The sequence below is a fragment of the Saccopteryx leptura genome, chromosome 8 (assembly GCF_036850995.1).
Source record: "Saccopteryx leptura isolate mSacLep1 chromosome 8, mSacLep1_pri_phased_curated, whole genome shotgun sequence".
Classification (NCBI taxonomy): Eukaryota; Metazoa; Chordata; class Mammalia; order Chiroptera; family Emballonuridae; genus Saccopteryx; species Saccopteryx leptura.
Window position 1 is genome coordinate 97,396,991 of NC_089510.1, and position 15,514 is coordinate 97,412,504.

General features: G+C 41.5%; 1 protein-coding gene across 6 annotated transcripts in view; it reads left to right on the plus strand.

The window, feature by feature from the left end:
* The window catches only part of IFT80 (intraflagellar transport 80), a 261,132-nt gene that overhangs the window by 137,853 nt on the left and 107,765 nt on the right, over positions 1 to 15,514 (plus strand). For 5 of the 6 annotated variants that reach the window (XM_066347674.1, XM_066347675.1, XM_066347673.1 and 2 more), the window contains 2 exons: positions 7,625 to 7,734; positions 12,790 to 12,879. In XM_066347674.1, coding sequence (XP_066203771.1) covers positions 7,625 to 7,734; positions 12,790 to 12,879 — 200 coding nt within the window. The remainder of the gene's footprint in view (positions 1 to 7,624; positions 7,735 to 12,789; positions 12,880 to 15,514) is intronic. The other variant, XM_066347677.1, reaches the window with a different exon arrangement.

The window sequence follows — 15,514 nt, forward strand, 5'->3', positions numbered from 1 at the left end:
CTCTTTAATGGAGTCCTCTGTGCTTCTTGGACTTGTGAGAGTTTCTCTTGCATTAATTTAGGGAAGTTTTCAGCTATGATATGATTGAACAAAGTCTCTATCCCTTGTTCTTTTTCTTCTTCTTCAGGAACCCCTATGGTGCGGATGTTATTTCTCTTCATGTTGTCACAGAGCTCTCTAAGAGTTTCCTTCGACTTTTTGAGTCCCTTTTCTCTTTTCTGTTTTCATGGCTTCATTCCAGTTGTCCTCCAACTCGCTGATTCGATCCTCAGTTCTATCTATCCTGTTTTTAATTCCTTCCATTGTGGTCTTTATTTCTGATATTGTATTTGCATTTGACTGATTCTTTTTTATACTTGCTATTTCTTTATTTAGGTGTTCATAATGATCATCCATTGTTGTTCTAAGATCCCTAAGCGTCCTTACAATCATTATTTTGAACTCTGCATGTGGAAGTTTGATTATTTCCATATCACTCAGTTCATCTTTTGAAGGTGTGTCTTGTGCTTTTATTTGGATTGCACTTCTTTGTCTTCTCATTGTCTGTTTTTGGGTGTTTTATTTGTAGAGTTGGTTGAGTCTAGGCTTGGTGTTGTCTGCCTCCAGTTTTTAGTTGTGTTATTTCTAGGTCGTCTTGAGTTGGTATTAGCTGTTATGTGTAATCCACTTTCGGATTTGGGCAGCTTTGGAGTCTTGATTTGTTTGTTTTCTTAACAGGTGATAGTCTTGTTTACTGATCTCAGCAGGGTGCTTCCTTGAAACTGTATCCAGGAATGCGATGGGTGTAACCTGAGACTCTGAAGGTCTCTTTAGCTAAATAATCTTTCTGGGGGCAGGTTGTTTTCTCAGCTTCAGTAGGGGGAGGTGTATCTCAGGTCTCCATTGAGACCTGAGTTACTGCCCCTCCTCCCCAGTTCTTGTTTTCAGCTGTGTCTTGTTGCGCTGATTGGAGCTGGATAGATGTCTGGAGATCTCTATTCCAGAAGCATTTCAGCTCTGTTTTGTGAAAGGTTCAGTCCCTCCCCCAGCTATGGCTGCCTCCAGCATGGATGAGTCAGCTTTTTTGGGTCGTCTCCTTCATTCCTTAGCCCCTCACGGTCTGTCCCTCTCTTTTTCCTTTCCACTTGGGAGATAAGCTGGTCTTTTCAACGCACCTCACTCCTTGGTCGCCAGCAGGTGGCTGTGAGAAGTAGTTCCTGCTCTTTTCCCTTGTGTGAGTTCACGTCTGGGCTCTCAGCCTCACCCCCGCCTCCGTTCCTGTAAGCAGGGGACATTCAGGCGCTCCTTACCAGGTTTGTTGTGGCTTCTTCTTCGCTTCTTGGTTTTTGAGAGCTGTTCTTGTAGTTCAGTTGTTTTTTCATGCTGATTTTTCCTAAATTGATTTGTATTCCAGTTTTGTGGAGAGAGCTGGGTGTGTCTGCGTTCGCCTATTCCGCTGCCATCTTTTTCTTTTCTGATTGATTTTTGGAAGATTATATGTTTCAATGAATTTGTCCATTTCATCTAGGTTGTCTAGTTTTTTTGGCATACAGTTCTTCATAGTATTTTCTTACAATATTTTGTATTGCTGTTGTGTCAGTTGTTATTTCTCCACTCTCGTTTCTAATTTTATTTATATGAGTCCTCTCTCTTTTTTTCTTGGTGAGTCTGGTTAAAGGTACATTGATCTTGTTTACCTTTTCAAAGAACCAGCTCCTGGTTTCATTGATCCTCTGTATTGTTTCTTTAGCCTCTATGTCATTTATTTCTTCTCCGATCTTTATTATTTCCTTTCTTCTACTAGCTCTGGGCTTTACTTGCTGTTCTTTTTCTAGTTCTTTTAGATGTAGGGTCAAGTTGTTTATTTGAGCTTTTTCTAGCTTCTTGAGGTGTGCCTGTAATGCTATAAAGTTCTTTCTCAGGACTGCTCTTGTGCTTTTACTGTGTCCCATAAATTTGAGTTGATGTATGCTCATTATCGTTTGTTTCTAGGAATTTTTAAATTTCTTCTTTGATATCATTGTTAACCCATTTGTTATTTAATAACATGCTATTTAGTTTCCAAGTGTTTGAGTATTTTTCAGTTTTTCTGTTGTGCTTGATTTCTAGTTTAATGCCATTGTGATCAGAGAAAGTGCTCGATATGATTTCAATCTTCTTAAATTAGTTGAGACCGCTTTTGTGCCCTAACATGTGGTCTATTCTAGAGAATGTACCATGAGCGCTTGAAAAGAATGTATATTCTGCTGTTTTATGGTGAAAGGTTCTGAAGATATCTATTAAATCGAGTTGATCTAATATGTCCTTTAAGTCTGCTGTTTCCTTGTTAATTTTCTTTCTTGAGGATCTGTCTAATGATGTTAATGGGGTATTGAAATCCCCTACTATTAGAGTATTGCTGTTGATCTCACCCTTTAAGTCCATCAAAGTCTGCTTTATATATTTAGGTGCTCCTATATTAGGTGCGTAGATATTTATAATGGTTATATCTTCCTTTTGGATTGCTCCCTTTATCATTATGTAGTGACCTTCTTTCTTTTCTTTTCTTTCTTTTTTTTTTTTTCTGAAGCTGGAAACGGGGAGAGACAGTCAGACAGACTCCCGCATGCGCCCGACCGGGATTCACCCGGCACGCCCATCAGGGGGCGATGCTCTGCCGCGACCAGAGCCACTCTAGCGCCTGGGGCAGAGGCCAAGGGGCCATCCCCAGCGCCCGGGCCATCTTTGCTCCAATGGAGCCTTGGCTGCGGGAGGGGAAGAGAGAGACAGAGAGGAAGGAGGGGGTGGGGGTGGAGAAGCAAATGAGCGCTTCTGCTATGTGCCCTAGCCGGGAATCGAACCCTGGTTCCCTGCATGCCAGGTCGACGCTCTACCGCTGAGCCAATCGGCCAGGGCCATGTAGTGACCTTCTTTATCTATAACTATGGTCTTTGTTGTAAAGTTCATTTTGTCTGATATGTTTTGCTACCTGAGCTTTATTTTCATTTCCATTTGCGTAAAATATTTTTTTCCATCCTTTTATCTTCAGTCTGTGTGCATCTTTTGATTTAAGGTGTGTCTCTTGCAGACAGCATATGTATGGGTCCTGTTTTCTTATCCACGCCGCTACCCTATATCTTTTCATCGGATCATTTAAACCATTTACATTTAAGGTTGTTATTGATATCTAATTGTTTATTGCCATTTTATTCTTTAATACTGTATTCCTCTTGTGCTATATTCTTTTTCTCCTTTGATCTGTTTACAACAGGTCCCTTAGCATTTCTTGCAGCCTTGGTTTGTTTGTAGTGAATTCCTTGAGTTTTTTTTTTGTCTGTAGAGCTTTTTTATTTCTCCTTCAATTTCAAATGATAGCCTTGCTGGATAAAGTAGTCTTGGTTGTAGGCTCTTGTACTGCATTACTTTGAATATTTCTTGCCATTCCCTTCTGGCCTCAAGTGTTTCTGTTGAGAAGTCAGAAGTCATCCTTATGGGGGCTCCTTTGTAGGTGATAGTCTTTTTTTCCTCTAGCAGCTTTTATATTTTCTCTTTATCACTTAGCTTTGGTATTTTAGTTATGATGTGTCTTGGTGTTGATTTTTTTGGATTTCTCCTTAATAGAATTCTCTGTGCTTCTTGAACATGTGAGATGTTTTCTTGCCCCAATTGAGGGAAGTTTTCAGCTACGATTATGTTTGAACAAAGTCTCTATCCCTGTTCTTTCTCTTCTTATTCTGGAACCCCTATGATGTGGATATTATTTCTCTTCATGTTGTCACAGAGTTCTCTAAGGGTTTCCTCAGACTTTTTGAGTCTCTTTTTTTTTTCTGCTCTGCTTCCGTTCCTTTATTTGTCGTGTTCTCTAACTCGCTGATTTCATTCTCTGCTTCATCCATCCTGCTTTTATTTCCTTCCATTGTATTCTTTATTTTTGATATTGTATTTGTCATTTCTGACTCATTCCTTTTTATTATTTCAATGTCTTTTTTTTGTATTTGCTATCTCTTTATTTAGGTTTTTGTAATGACCATCTATTGTAGTTCTAATATATTTGTGCATCCTAACAATCATTATTTTTGACTCTGCATCTGGTAAATTGGTTATATCTGATTCATTTAGGTCCTTTTCTGGGGATTTCTCTTGGTTCATTTGTGTTGCATTTCTCTGCCTCTGCATTTTCTCTTCACAGGAGTGGCTGTGATCACGCGCTCGGGTCCACAAGCCTTGGTGGCCTTCGCCTTTGCCCCGCCCCTGTGGATGACGTTATGCTCGGTCCTTAGGGCACTGGCAGCACCTTTGCTCAGCTGCGGGTCTCTGCCTGTTTCCGGGCTTTCGCCCCGCTCTTGCAGGACGAGCCCGCTCGTGGAATGGCTGCTAGCCTTGGCTCTACCGGCCGGGCAGGACTGCGTGCCCACGCTCAGCTCTGTAGCGAAACTCTGCCTGTTCTGGGCTTTTGGCTCCACTGCCACTGGAGTAGCCAGTTCCGAAGTGAGACCAGAAGCCTGGGTTGCCCGGGTAGGTCAAGGCCGTGCTCCTGCGCCGTTGCTCAGGGGCTGGTCTCCACCCTTTCTAGGGTTCCCGCCCTTTTCCCGCAGGCTGGATTACAGGCTGCCAGCAGCTGGGCTTGACTGCTTTTGCATGCCCCCTCCTCCCCAGCCAGGCAAGACTGAGCTCACACCTGAGCCTAGTGGTGGCCAGCCGGCCTCCACCCCTGCCAATAGAACCGCACTTCCGTCTCCTGCTGCCGCCTGCCCTCCGGCGAGCCCTCAGCCGCGTGGGTGTGGGCACTGCAGCTCAGTCCCTAACACTCACTACCGTAGCCCCGAAAGCTCCCACCCTCTAAGCGACTCTGCTCTGAGTGCCACGGGGGTTAGCTTGTTTGGCTGCTCTCCTGCTTCCCTTTGCTGGTATTGCTATTTCTGGGAGAAATATTCACTTCAGATTTGGGGAGTGACTTGTCCCAGGTGTTAGAGTGGCTGTCTCCCAAAATGTTTCTCCCTGTGCCTCCTAGATTACACTCTCTTCCTCCTACTTTGGTATTCTCCTCTCTCCTCATCCCCCGGAGCCCCGGGTGATTGGTTGTGAGATAGGTGTTCTGTGTGGTCCCTTTAAGAAGAATCCTGGGTCTGAGAAATCAGACTCTTTCTCACAAATAGTATCCTGACTTGTTTCCAGCTAAATAGTGTCCTTACGCCTCTTCTGTGCTCTGGGACTGCGGGCTGGGGCTTTGGTCCTGGGGCTCAGGACCCTCCCCTCTCTGCTAAACTCAATTCCTGCCACGCGAGTCTCTCCCAGCTGCGGTTCGCTCTGGGGAGCTGGGCAGCCCTCTCCGCGTTTCTGCTTTTTCTACCAGTCTTGGTGTGGCTTCTTCAATGTTCCTTGGTTGAAGAGTCGTCTTAGTTTAGTCCAAAGTTGGTTTTTCCAGATTATAGTTCTTAAAATTAGTTTGTAATCTACTTTGGTTCTGGGAGGTGGATGTTGGTATGTCCGCCTACTCTAGATCCATCTTGTTTTCCTGGATTTGCCATTTAAATAAATAATTAAATCATATTGGTTGACCATAAATCCTCAGATTCACATTTTATTTTTACTGAGAATATAAATTCCTCAAAGATTTATTCATTGACTCTCAGAAAGTCAACTGCTACAATAGTCTGACTTAGATGTCCTAGACAACTTTTTTTTTTTTTTACATGAACAGAGAGAGTGATAGATAGGGACAGACAGGGCTGGAGAGAGATGAGAAGCATCAATCATCAGTTTTTCGTTGTGACACCTTAGTTGTTCATTGATTGTTTTCTCATATGTGCCTTGACCGTGGGCCTTCAGCAGACCGAGTAAGCCCTTGCTCGAGCCAGTGACCTTGGGTCAAGCTGGTGAGCTTTTTGCTCAAACCAGATGAGCCTGCGCTCAAGCTGGCGACCTCTGAGTCTTGTACCTGGATCTTCTGCATCCCAGTCTGACGCTCTATCCACTGCGCCACCGCCTGGTCAGGCAGATGTCCTAGACAACTTTTAAAGCTTATTTTTATATATGTATTGCTGGGTTAATATTTCTTAGATTAATTTTATAAACTTGGTCAGACAGTATAGATATTTAATGCTTTCAGTAAATATCAAATATTTTTTTTAAAGCTAGGCTCACATAAAGTATAGCCTTTTGGAAGATATTAGGTCATCTAAAAAGTAATTGAGTTGAACAATACCATCCCTAAATTCCTATTCTAGGCCACTGAAAACAATATGAAATTCAATGTAGTTTATAGTATGATAGGTAACTCACACTTGTACCTTTTCCCTGGAAGTGGAGCCAGCTTTGTCCTGGTGATAGGATATTTGAGTCAGTCTTAACCTAGCTTTCAGACTAAAGCCACACTTGATTGATAACAACACTTTTCCTAATCTGATAGTTAACTTGTCATTTGTGAATCCATAGATGGTAGAGATAGGTAATTTTTGGGTTGGGTGATTTCTGTTAATTAGACTATTTCTTAAGTAGCACATGAGGTATTAATTACCTATAAGGTAAGTATACCATGTGTAATTTTGTGTGAAAATTTAAGTCAATATATGCACTGAGTCAGTTTAAAATGATGGGTTTGATGATGGGAAATGATACCTCTTTATATTTTAAAATAATATAGTATATTTATTTTATGTATTTCAATAGCACAATATCTTGAATTCCTAAACACACTATCTTTTCTCAGCAAGATCAAAATTAATTAAAAATATAGTTTGGCGGCCCTGGCTGGTTCCGCTCAGTGGTAGTGCATCAGCCCAGCATGTGGAAGTCCCGGGTTTGATTCCTGGCCAGGGCACACAGGAGAAGCGCCCCTCTGCTTCTTCCCCTTCCCCCCCTCTCCTTCTCCACTCTCCCCCCTCTTCTTCCTCTCTATCTCTCTCTTCTCCTCCCACAGCCAAGGCTCCATTGGAGCAGAGTTGGCCCCAGACACTGAGGATGGCTCCATGGCCTCCACCTCAGGTGCCAGAATGGCACCGGTTACAATGGAGCAATGCCCCAGATGGGCAGAGCATCACCCCCTAGTGGGCATGCCGGGTGGATCCTGGTCCGGCACATGTGGGAGTCTGTCTCTCTGCCTCCCTGCTTCTCCCTTAGAAAAATACATATATATATATATTCATCAAAGTATTTATTTATTTTTGTAACGGTGACAGAGAGAGGAACAGATAGGAAGGGAGAGAGATGAGAAGCATCAATTTTTTGTTGTGGCACCTTAGTTGTTCATTGATGGCTTCCTTATATGTACCTTGACCGGGGTGGAGAGGGAGCTCCAGCTGAGCCAGTGATCTCTTGCTCAAGCCAGTGACCTTGAGGTCAAGCTGGTGAGGCTTGCCCAAACCAGATGAGCCTGCTCTCAAGTTAGCCACTTCAGGGTTTCAAACCTGGGTCCTCTGTGTCTCAGTTTGATGCTCTATCCACTGCACCACTGCCTGGTCAGGCCAAAGTAGATTTTCAGTGGTCAGTATTAACCCAGTATGTTTTTCAATATGAGGCTATATTCCACTTTGAAGGGGCTTTTGAACTGGGAGGAAATGAAATGACACCCATATTACTTTTTTGATCCTTTAAAAAAATCTATCTTTTTGTAAGACATGATAATTAAAGTTTATCAGGTTTTTTTCCTCACTTTTTCTTTCTACAGGAACACCAGTGTATTCAGTAGCTTGGGGTCCTGATTCAGAAAAGGTGCTCTACACAGCAGGCAAGCAGCTGATCATTAAACCTCTTCAACCAAATGCTAAAGTTTTACAGGTACTTCTCAGGCCTTTATAAATTGTTACCAGGATTTGCCAGACTGTTAAGTGAGAGGTCACTTTCTTAGGAGTCCCTTTCTTCTGGATCAGCGGTTCTCAACCTGTGGGTCGTGACCCCGGCGGGGGTCGAATGACCAAAACACAGAGGTCGCCTAGCCTTCGAAAAATACATATTTTATTTAAAAATGTATTGTATAATAAATATGTATTTTCCGATGGCTTTAGGTGACACCTGTGTTTTGGTTGTTCGACCCCCGCCAGGGTCACGACCCACAGGTTGAGAACCGCTGTTCTGGATGGTCTTTTATAGTCTGAGGCTTTAAAGTGTGTGATTTTCATCAGCCTTTATTATAGAACAGGGAATATCTAGTTGTGTTTCCAATAAGGTTCACTTCCTCCTTATTCCAACTCACACTATATCCAGTAAATCATAAGTGTATTTTGAGTTATTTATTGTCACATTATTTGGCATAGTTGGCATCCTTAACTTGAGCAGAGGCAGCCTCAAATGTATAGATTTGAAATAAAGCAGGATGAAGTTATCTCTGTCTTTTAGTCCCTGACTAAATAAGTTAGAGCCAGGGAAAACAGAAAAAAGATGTATGCCTGACCAGGTGGTGGTGCAGTGGATAGAACGTTGGACTGGGACACGGAGGACCTGGGTTTGAGACCTCGAGGTCGCCAACTTGAGTGCAGGATCATCGGGTTTGAGCAAGGCTCACCAGCTTGAGCCTAGGGTCGCTGGCTTGAGCAAGGGGTCACTCAGTCTGCTGTAGCCCCCTGGTCAAGGCACATATGGGAAATCAATCAATGGACAACTAAGGAACCGCAACGAAGAATTGATGGTTCTCATCTCTCTTCCTTCCTGTCTGTCTGTCTCTATCTGTTCCTCTCTCTGACTCTCTCTATCTCTGCCAAAAAAATAAAAAAAAGAATGCCCTGGCCGGTTGGCTCAGTGGTAGAGCGTCGGCTTGGCGTGCGGGAGTCTCAGGTTCGATTCCCGGCCAGGGCACACAGGAGAAGCACCCATCTGCTTCTCCACCCCTCCCCCTCTCCTTCTTCTCTGTCTCTCTCTTCCCCTCCCACAGCCAAGGCTCCACTGGAGCAAAGTTGGCCCGGGCACTGAAGATGGCTCTGTGGCCTCTGCCTCAGGCACTAGAATGGCTCTGGTTGCACCAGAGCAACACCCTAGATGGGCAGAGCATCGCCCCCTTGGTGGGCATGCCGTGTGGATCCTGGTCAGGTGGATGCGGGAGTCTGTCTGACTGCCTCCTTGTTTCCAACTTCAGAAAAATACAAAAAACAACAACAACAACAACAACAACAAAAAAAGACAAAAGAAGATGTAGAATGACTAGGTCATGGTCATTCTATTAAGCAGGTATAAAGGTTTTTTAAGAAGAAGCATCATATTTAACACTTGAATAGGTATAGATTTGGGGGAGTAAGGAGATAGAAATAACCTGAGGTTTCTTACTAATTGTATATAGATTATGCTATATATATCATATAGTCAGCATGCATTTACATTTTTACTCATGGAGAACAGTCTGCCAAGAACTGTGAGACAAACAGGAAATAGAAAATACAAGTTCTTGCTCTTGGGCAATTTAAAAAAAAGAATTTCAGTAAAGGGAAGAAGCTGGAAAAGAGTACTAGTTCTGAATGCTTTTAGTCAAAGTTCTTCCTACCACTTATACTCAGAAAATGCTATGAAATTGTATAGCAAAACAGGTGAGATGAATTCTTTAGTTTATAATTATGTGATTTGTTTAGATATCTGTAATTAGGCTTATGTGAATGAAACTCAGGAAGATGCTTGTATCACTATTCCTAAATTATAATTTAGTGGTTCGGTAGAACCTTTGAGCTAGGAGGTAGTGGAGAGAAGTAAAAGTATCTAGTGCCAAAGTACAGCTAGAGTAGAAGAAGAGTTAAAGTATGATTAATAACTTAGTGCAAATTTTCTGTGCCTTTGGAAAACTAAGGCTGCAACATTTATCCTTAGGCATAAATATATACTCAAAATATATGATCAAATTTAGATTGTCTACAAAAAAGAATGCTTAATTCTTGGTTGTAGAATACAATTTGAAAGTAGATATCTCATTTCCCTTAGAGCTCTAGGGATTCTTCTAGAGACCCAGAATTTGGTTTTATAGTGAGGAGACATTTTTTTTTTTTCTGTGAGAAGCTGGGAGGCAGACAGACAGACTCCTGCATGCGCCTGACCGGGATCCACCTAGCATGCCCACTAGGGGGCAATGCTCTGCCCATCTGGGGCATTGCTCCATTGCAACCAGAGCCATTCTGGCACCTGAGGCAGAAGCCATGCAGTCATCCTCAGCGCCCAGTCAAACTTTGTTCCAGCAGAGCCTTGGCTGTGGGAGGGGAAAAGAGAGAGAGAAAGGAGAGGAGGCAAGGGTAGAGAAGCAGATGGCGCCTCTCCTATGTGCCCTGGACGAGAATCAAACCTGGGACTTCCACACGCCAGGCTGATGCTCTACCGCTGAGCCAACAGGCCAGGGCCAGTGAGGAGACATTTTAAAATTTATTGTATATAATAGTAAATATACATAGTATACAGTGTGTCCGTAAAGTCATGGTGCAATTTTGACCGGTCACAGGAAAGCAACAAAAGATGATAGAAATGTGAAATCAGCACCAAATTAAAGGAAAACCCTCCCAGTTTCTGTAGGATGATGTGGCAGCATGTGCGCATGCACAGATGATGACGTAACACCGTGTATACAGCGGAGCAGCCCTGACCATGCCAGTCAAGATGTGGACGGTGCAGAGGAAAGTCCAGTGTGTTCTGTGGCTCACTAAATTAGAATTCGTGGCCAAAGTGCAACGTGAATATCAGCACGTTTATAACGAAGGGCCACCACATAGGAATAACATTACTCGGTGGGATAAGCAGTTGAAGGAAACTGGCAGTTTGGTGGAGATACCCCGTTCTGGTAGGCCATCAGTCAAAGACAAGTCTGTAGAGGCTATATGGGATAGCTACCTGAGGAGCCCTAAAAAATTTGTGCGTGAGCCCACATCAAACTGCACTGAATAGGTATGAAACTGGGAGAGTTTTCCTTTTATTTGGTGCAGATTTCACATTTCTGTCGTCTTTTGTTGCTTTCCTGTGACTGGCCAAAAGTGCACCATGACTTTACAGACACACTGTATAAATTGGTATCCTAAAACATAGCACAGTTGATCTTGAACAACAGGGGTTAGGGGAACTGACCTTTACATAGTTGACAATTGAACTATAACTTTAGATGTCCCAAAACTTAACTACTAATAGCCTACTGTTGATCTGTTGACTAGAAGCCTTACCAATAATATAAACAGTCCATTAACACATATTTTGTATATGTATTATATACTATATTCTTACAATAGAGAAAATGTTAATAAAATTATAGGAAGAGAAAATGCATTTACAGTATTTATTAAAAAACAATTTACATTTGAGTGGACCCATGCAGTTCAACCTCATTGGTCAGCTCTATAAGGGAACTTTAAGTCATATTTTGTTCCTAACTTTTGAATGTGCAAAATTAATTTTTGTAGCTTTAAAATGAAACTCTCAAGAACTTCTTTGTGTATATCTAGCTATATATACACACACACATATATGTCTACATATTGTTATTTTCATCCTTGTAGTTTATTTTGGGAGATTGGGTTCATTTGGCAGTAAATTGTGAGAATTACTGCTTTTTAACAGTTATTATCAAAACATTTGTTTTTGAGAGTATATAATTTTATATATCTTGATAAAACAAGTTATGACCCTAATATAATATTTTATTCTGTATATATTAAAAATAATAGATTGGGAAGGGTCTATAGAGAGAGCCCTTAAAAGTGGTCACTCTTTAATATACAGTTAATTGGTTCAGCCATTAATATGTACCTTATAGGCTTCAAGGAAAATTAATTCTTTTTCAGTTTTATTATTATGCCTAAACATGGTAAAAGATGGCCTTTAATTACATGAGTGGTAATAGCTAAATGGGCAAATGAATTATATTTAAGAATAAAAAGACATTTATGCTTACTTTCTGGATAGCCAATTTCTGGGTCACTTATGTATACCCATATACAGGTGGTCCTTGGATTACAACACAGTTTTGTTCCTACAAAGGTGACGTAACCTGAATTTTGGTATAAGTTGAAACACACTCTAGCCTAAGTCACTTACCTATACTAACACAGTTGTAAAATCATAATCTAGAACATAAAAACATTAAGCCACAGAAAAAGGAAAAGGACATAAATGTACTGTACACTGTACTGCATATTCTTCCACAGCGCAACCAAACTAGTTCGTCCACTTAGTCCGTAAGTATGACGCTAACGGCATAAGCTGAAGCACTCACATCTCATATTTTTAAAGTTTTTATGGGAGTGAGCATTGTAAACTCGAAGCATCATAACCCAAAGACCCCCTGTATGTGTATAGAATATATAACTATCTGTGGAATATATCCTTTTGTTATATGGTAAATGCAGCAGAAGATTCTCACAGTTGTTTAATGACTACATGAAGATAAAGAGAATGAAACTTAGGAGATCGCAGAAGGAAATGAAGAAAGCACTAAAGAAGGTTCATATAGTAAAAGTTTTTGAAAAAGAAAAAGAATTAGTAAACAAGAATGAAGGCAGTGTCAGTAATGGGATCAGGATATATAGATGTACAAAGGAGAGCAAGATTTTGGTTTAACTAAGTGTTGGAGTATATAACATTTATTCCAGGGTTATCACATAAATGTCAAGCTTGCAATGTTCAGCTGCAAGTGATTTTCCATCAGGCAGCTGAGGAAATTTATACAAATGGAAGCTATATAGATGTCATAGTACTTGGTGCTTTCATTAGTGTAAATTAGAAATGAAACAAGCAAATGAAATTATGCATAATGGCTATGAAAAGAGATGGGAATCTCCAAAGAGAGCACAAGAGAATGATTAGAAAGAAGCAAAGTATCTTTTCCTATAAATCAACTCTTCAGTACTCTTGAAGCTATAATTAATATCTTTTTTTTCATAGTGGAAAGCTCATGATGGTATTATTTTAAAAGTAGATTGGAACTCAGTCAATGACTTAATTTTATCTGCTGCTGAAGACTGTAAATATAAGGTATGTATGTTTGAACTTATCACCTGGTTGAAAAAATCAAATTTAGGTGAAAAATTTGTATTTAGTATCTAAGAATATTTTTTTAATCCTATACTTTAGTTATGTCATTGAACTCTAATAACTTATCAAATTATTATTTTATCATTCTTAGTGGTATTTTAAATTGCTGACTATCTCACTGACCTATTTCATTGACCTGTAGCATTTGATTTATTAGTAGCAATATAAATACTATTTCTAGCTAGACCTATGGTGGCACAGTGGAGACGGTCAACCCAGAATGCTGAGGTCACCAGTTTGAAATTAAGACTCGCAGGTCGAGGCACATACAAGAAGCAATCAATGAACAAATAAAGTGAAGCAACTATGAGTTGAGATTCTTCACTCTTTCCTCACTCTCTCTTCTCCCCCCATAAAAATCAATAAGTAAACATTAAAAAAAAGAATTCTTCTAGTTTTAGTGACTCAATTTAAATCAACTCAATTTAAGTTTTTAAAAAAAATTTAATGTATTGCACTTTATTTCCTAGAAGCACTCTTCGACACTTTTTAATCTGTTTTTTTACTCATCCTTTTAAAAATTTTTTTACTTATTTTTTAATTTTATTTAGATAATTAATTTTAACAGGTGACATTGATCGATTAGAGTACATAAATTCAGAGAAAACATCTCCAGATCATTTTGACATGTGATTATATTGTATACCCATCACCCAAAGTCAAATTGTCCTCTCTCACCTTTTATTTGGCCCCTCCCCTCCCCCACCTCCTCCCTCTCCTACCTTCCATTCCTCCTGGTAATCAACACACTCTTATCCATGTCCATGAGTCTCAATTTTGTGTTCCACCTATGTATGGAACCATAAAGTTCTTAGCTTTTTCTGATTTACTTATTTCACTTAGTATAAAGTTATCAATGTCCATCCATGTTGTTGTAAATGATCCTATGTCATCATTTCTTATGGCTGAGTAGTATTCCATAGTATATATGTACCACATCCTCTTTATCCAATCATCTATTGAAGGGCTTTTTGGTTGTTTCCATGTCTTGGCCACTGTGAACAATGCTGCAATGAACATGGGGCTGCATATGTCTTTACGTACCAATGTTTTTGAGCTTTGAAGGTATATACCTAGTAGAGGGATTGCTGGGTCATATGATAGTTCTATTCTTAATTTTTTGAGGAACCACCATACTTTCTTCCATAATGATTGTACTACTTTACATTCCACCAACAGTAAATGAGGGTTCCTTTTCTCCACAGCCTCTCCAACACTTGTTATTACCTGTCTTGTTGATAATAGCTCATCTAACAGGCATGAGGTGGTATCTCATTGTAGTTTTGATTTGCATTTCTCTAATAGTTAGTGAAGATGAGCATCTTTTCATGTATCTATTGGCCATTTGTATTTCTTCCTGCGAGAAGTGTCTGTTCATGTCCTCTTTCCATTTTTTTTTTTTTTTCCCTGAAGCTGGAAACATGGAGAGACAGTCAGACAGACTCCCGCATGCGCCCGACCGGGATCCACCAGGCACGCCCACCAGGGGCGACGCTCTGCCCACCAGGGGCGACGCTCTGCCCACCAGGGGGCGATGCTCTGCCCCTCCGGGGTGTCGCTCTGCCGGGACCAGAGCCACTCTAGCGCCTGGGGCAGAGGCCAAGAAGCCATCCCCAGCGCCCGGGCCATCTTTGCTCCAATGGAGCCTTGGCTGCGGGAGGGGAAGAGAGAGACAGAGAGGAAGGAAGGGGTGGGGGTGGAGAAGCAAATGGGCGCTTCTCCTATGTGCCCTGGCCGGGAATCGAACCCGGGTCCCCCGCATGCCAGGCCGACGCTCTACCACTGAGCCAACCGGCCAGGGCCCTCTTTCCATTTTTTTATTGGATTGTTTGCTTTTCTGTTGTTGAGTTTTGTGAATTCTTTGTATATTTTGGATATTAGGCCCTTAGCTGTTGTTTGAAAATATCATCTCCTATTTACTTGGCTGTCTGTTTTGTTGTCAGTTTATATTTTTAAAATTAATTAATTAATTTATTTTTACAGAGACAGAGAGAGGGACAGATAGGGACAGACAGACAGGAAGGGAGAGAGATGAGAAGCATCAACCATCGTTTTTCATTGCGACACCTTAGTTTTTCATTGATTGCTTTCTCATATGTGCCGTGACCGCGGGCCTTTAGCAGACTGAGGAACCCCTTGCTCGAGCCAGTGACCTTAGGTCCAAGCTGGTGAACTTTTTGCTCAAGCCAGATGAGCCCACGCTCAAGCTGGAAACCTTGGGGTCTCGAACCTGGGTCATTTCGCATCCCAGTCTGACGCTCTTATCTACTGCGCCACTGCCTGGTCAGGCTCGTTGATTGCTTTCTGATATGTGCCTTGACCAGGGGGCTACAGCAGAGCAAGTGACCCCTTACTCAAGCCAGTGACCTCAGGCTCAAGCCAGCCATATTGGGCTTTAAGCCAGCTACCTCAGGGTTTCAAACCTGGGTCCTCTGCGTCCCAGTCCAATGCTCTCTCCTTGGTCAGGCTGTTGTCAGTTTCTCTTGCTGTGCAAAAAGCTTCTTAGTCTGATGTAGTCCCATTTATTTATCTTTGCCTTCACTTCCCTTGCCTTTGGAGTTAAATTCATAAAATC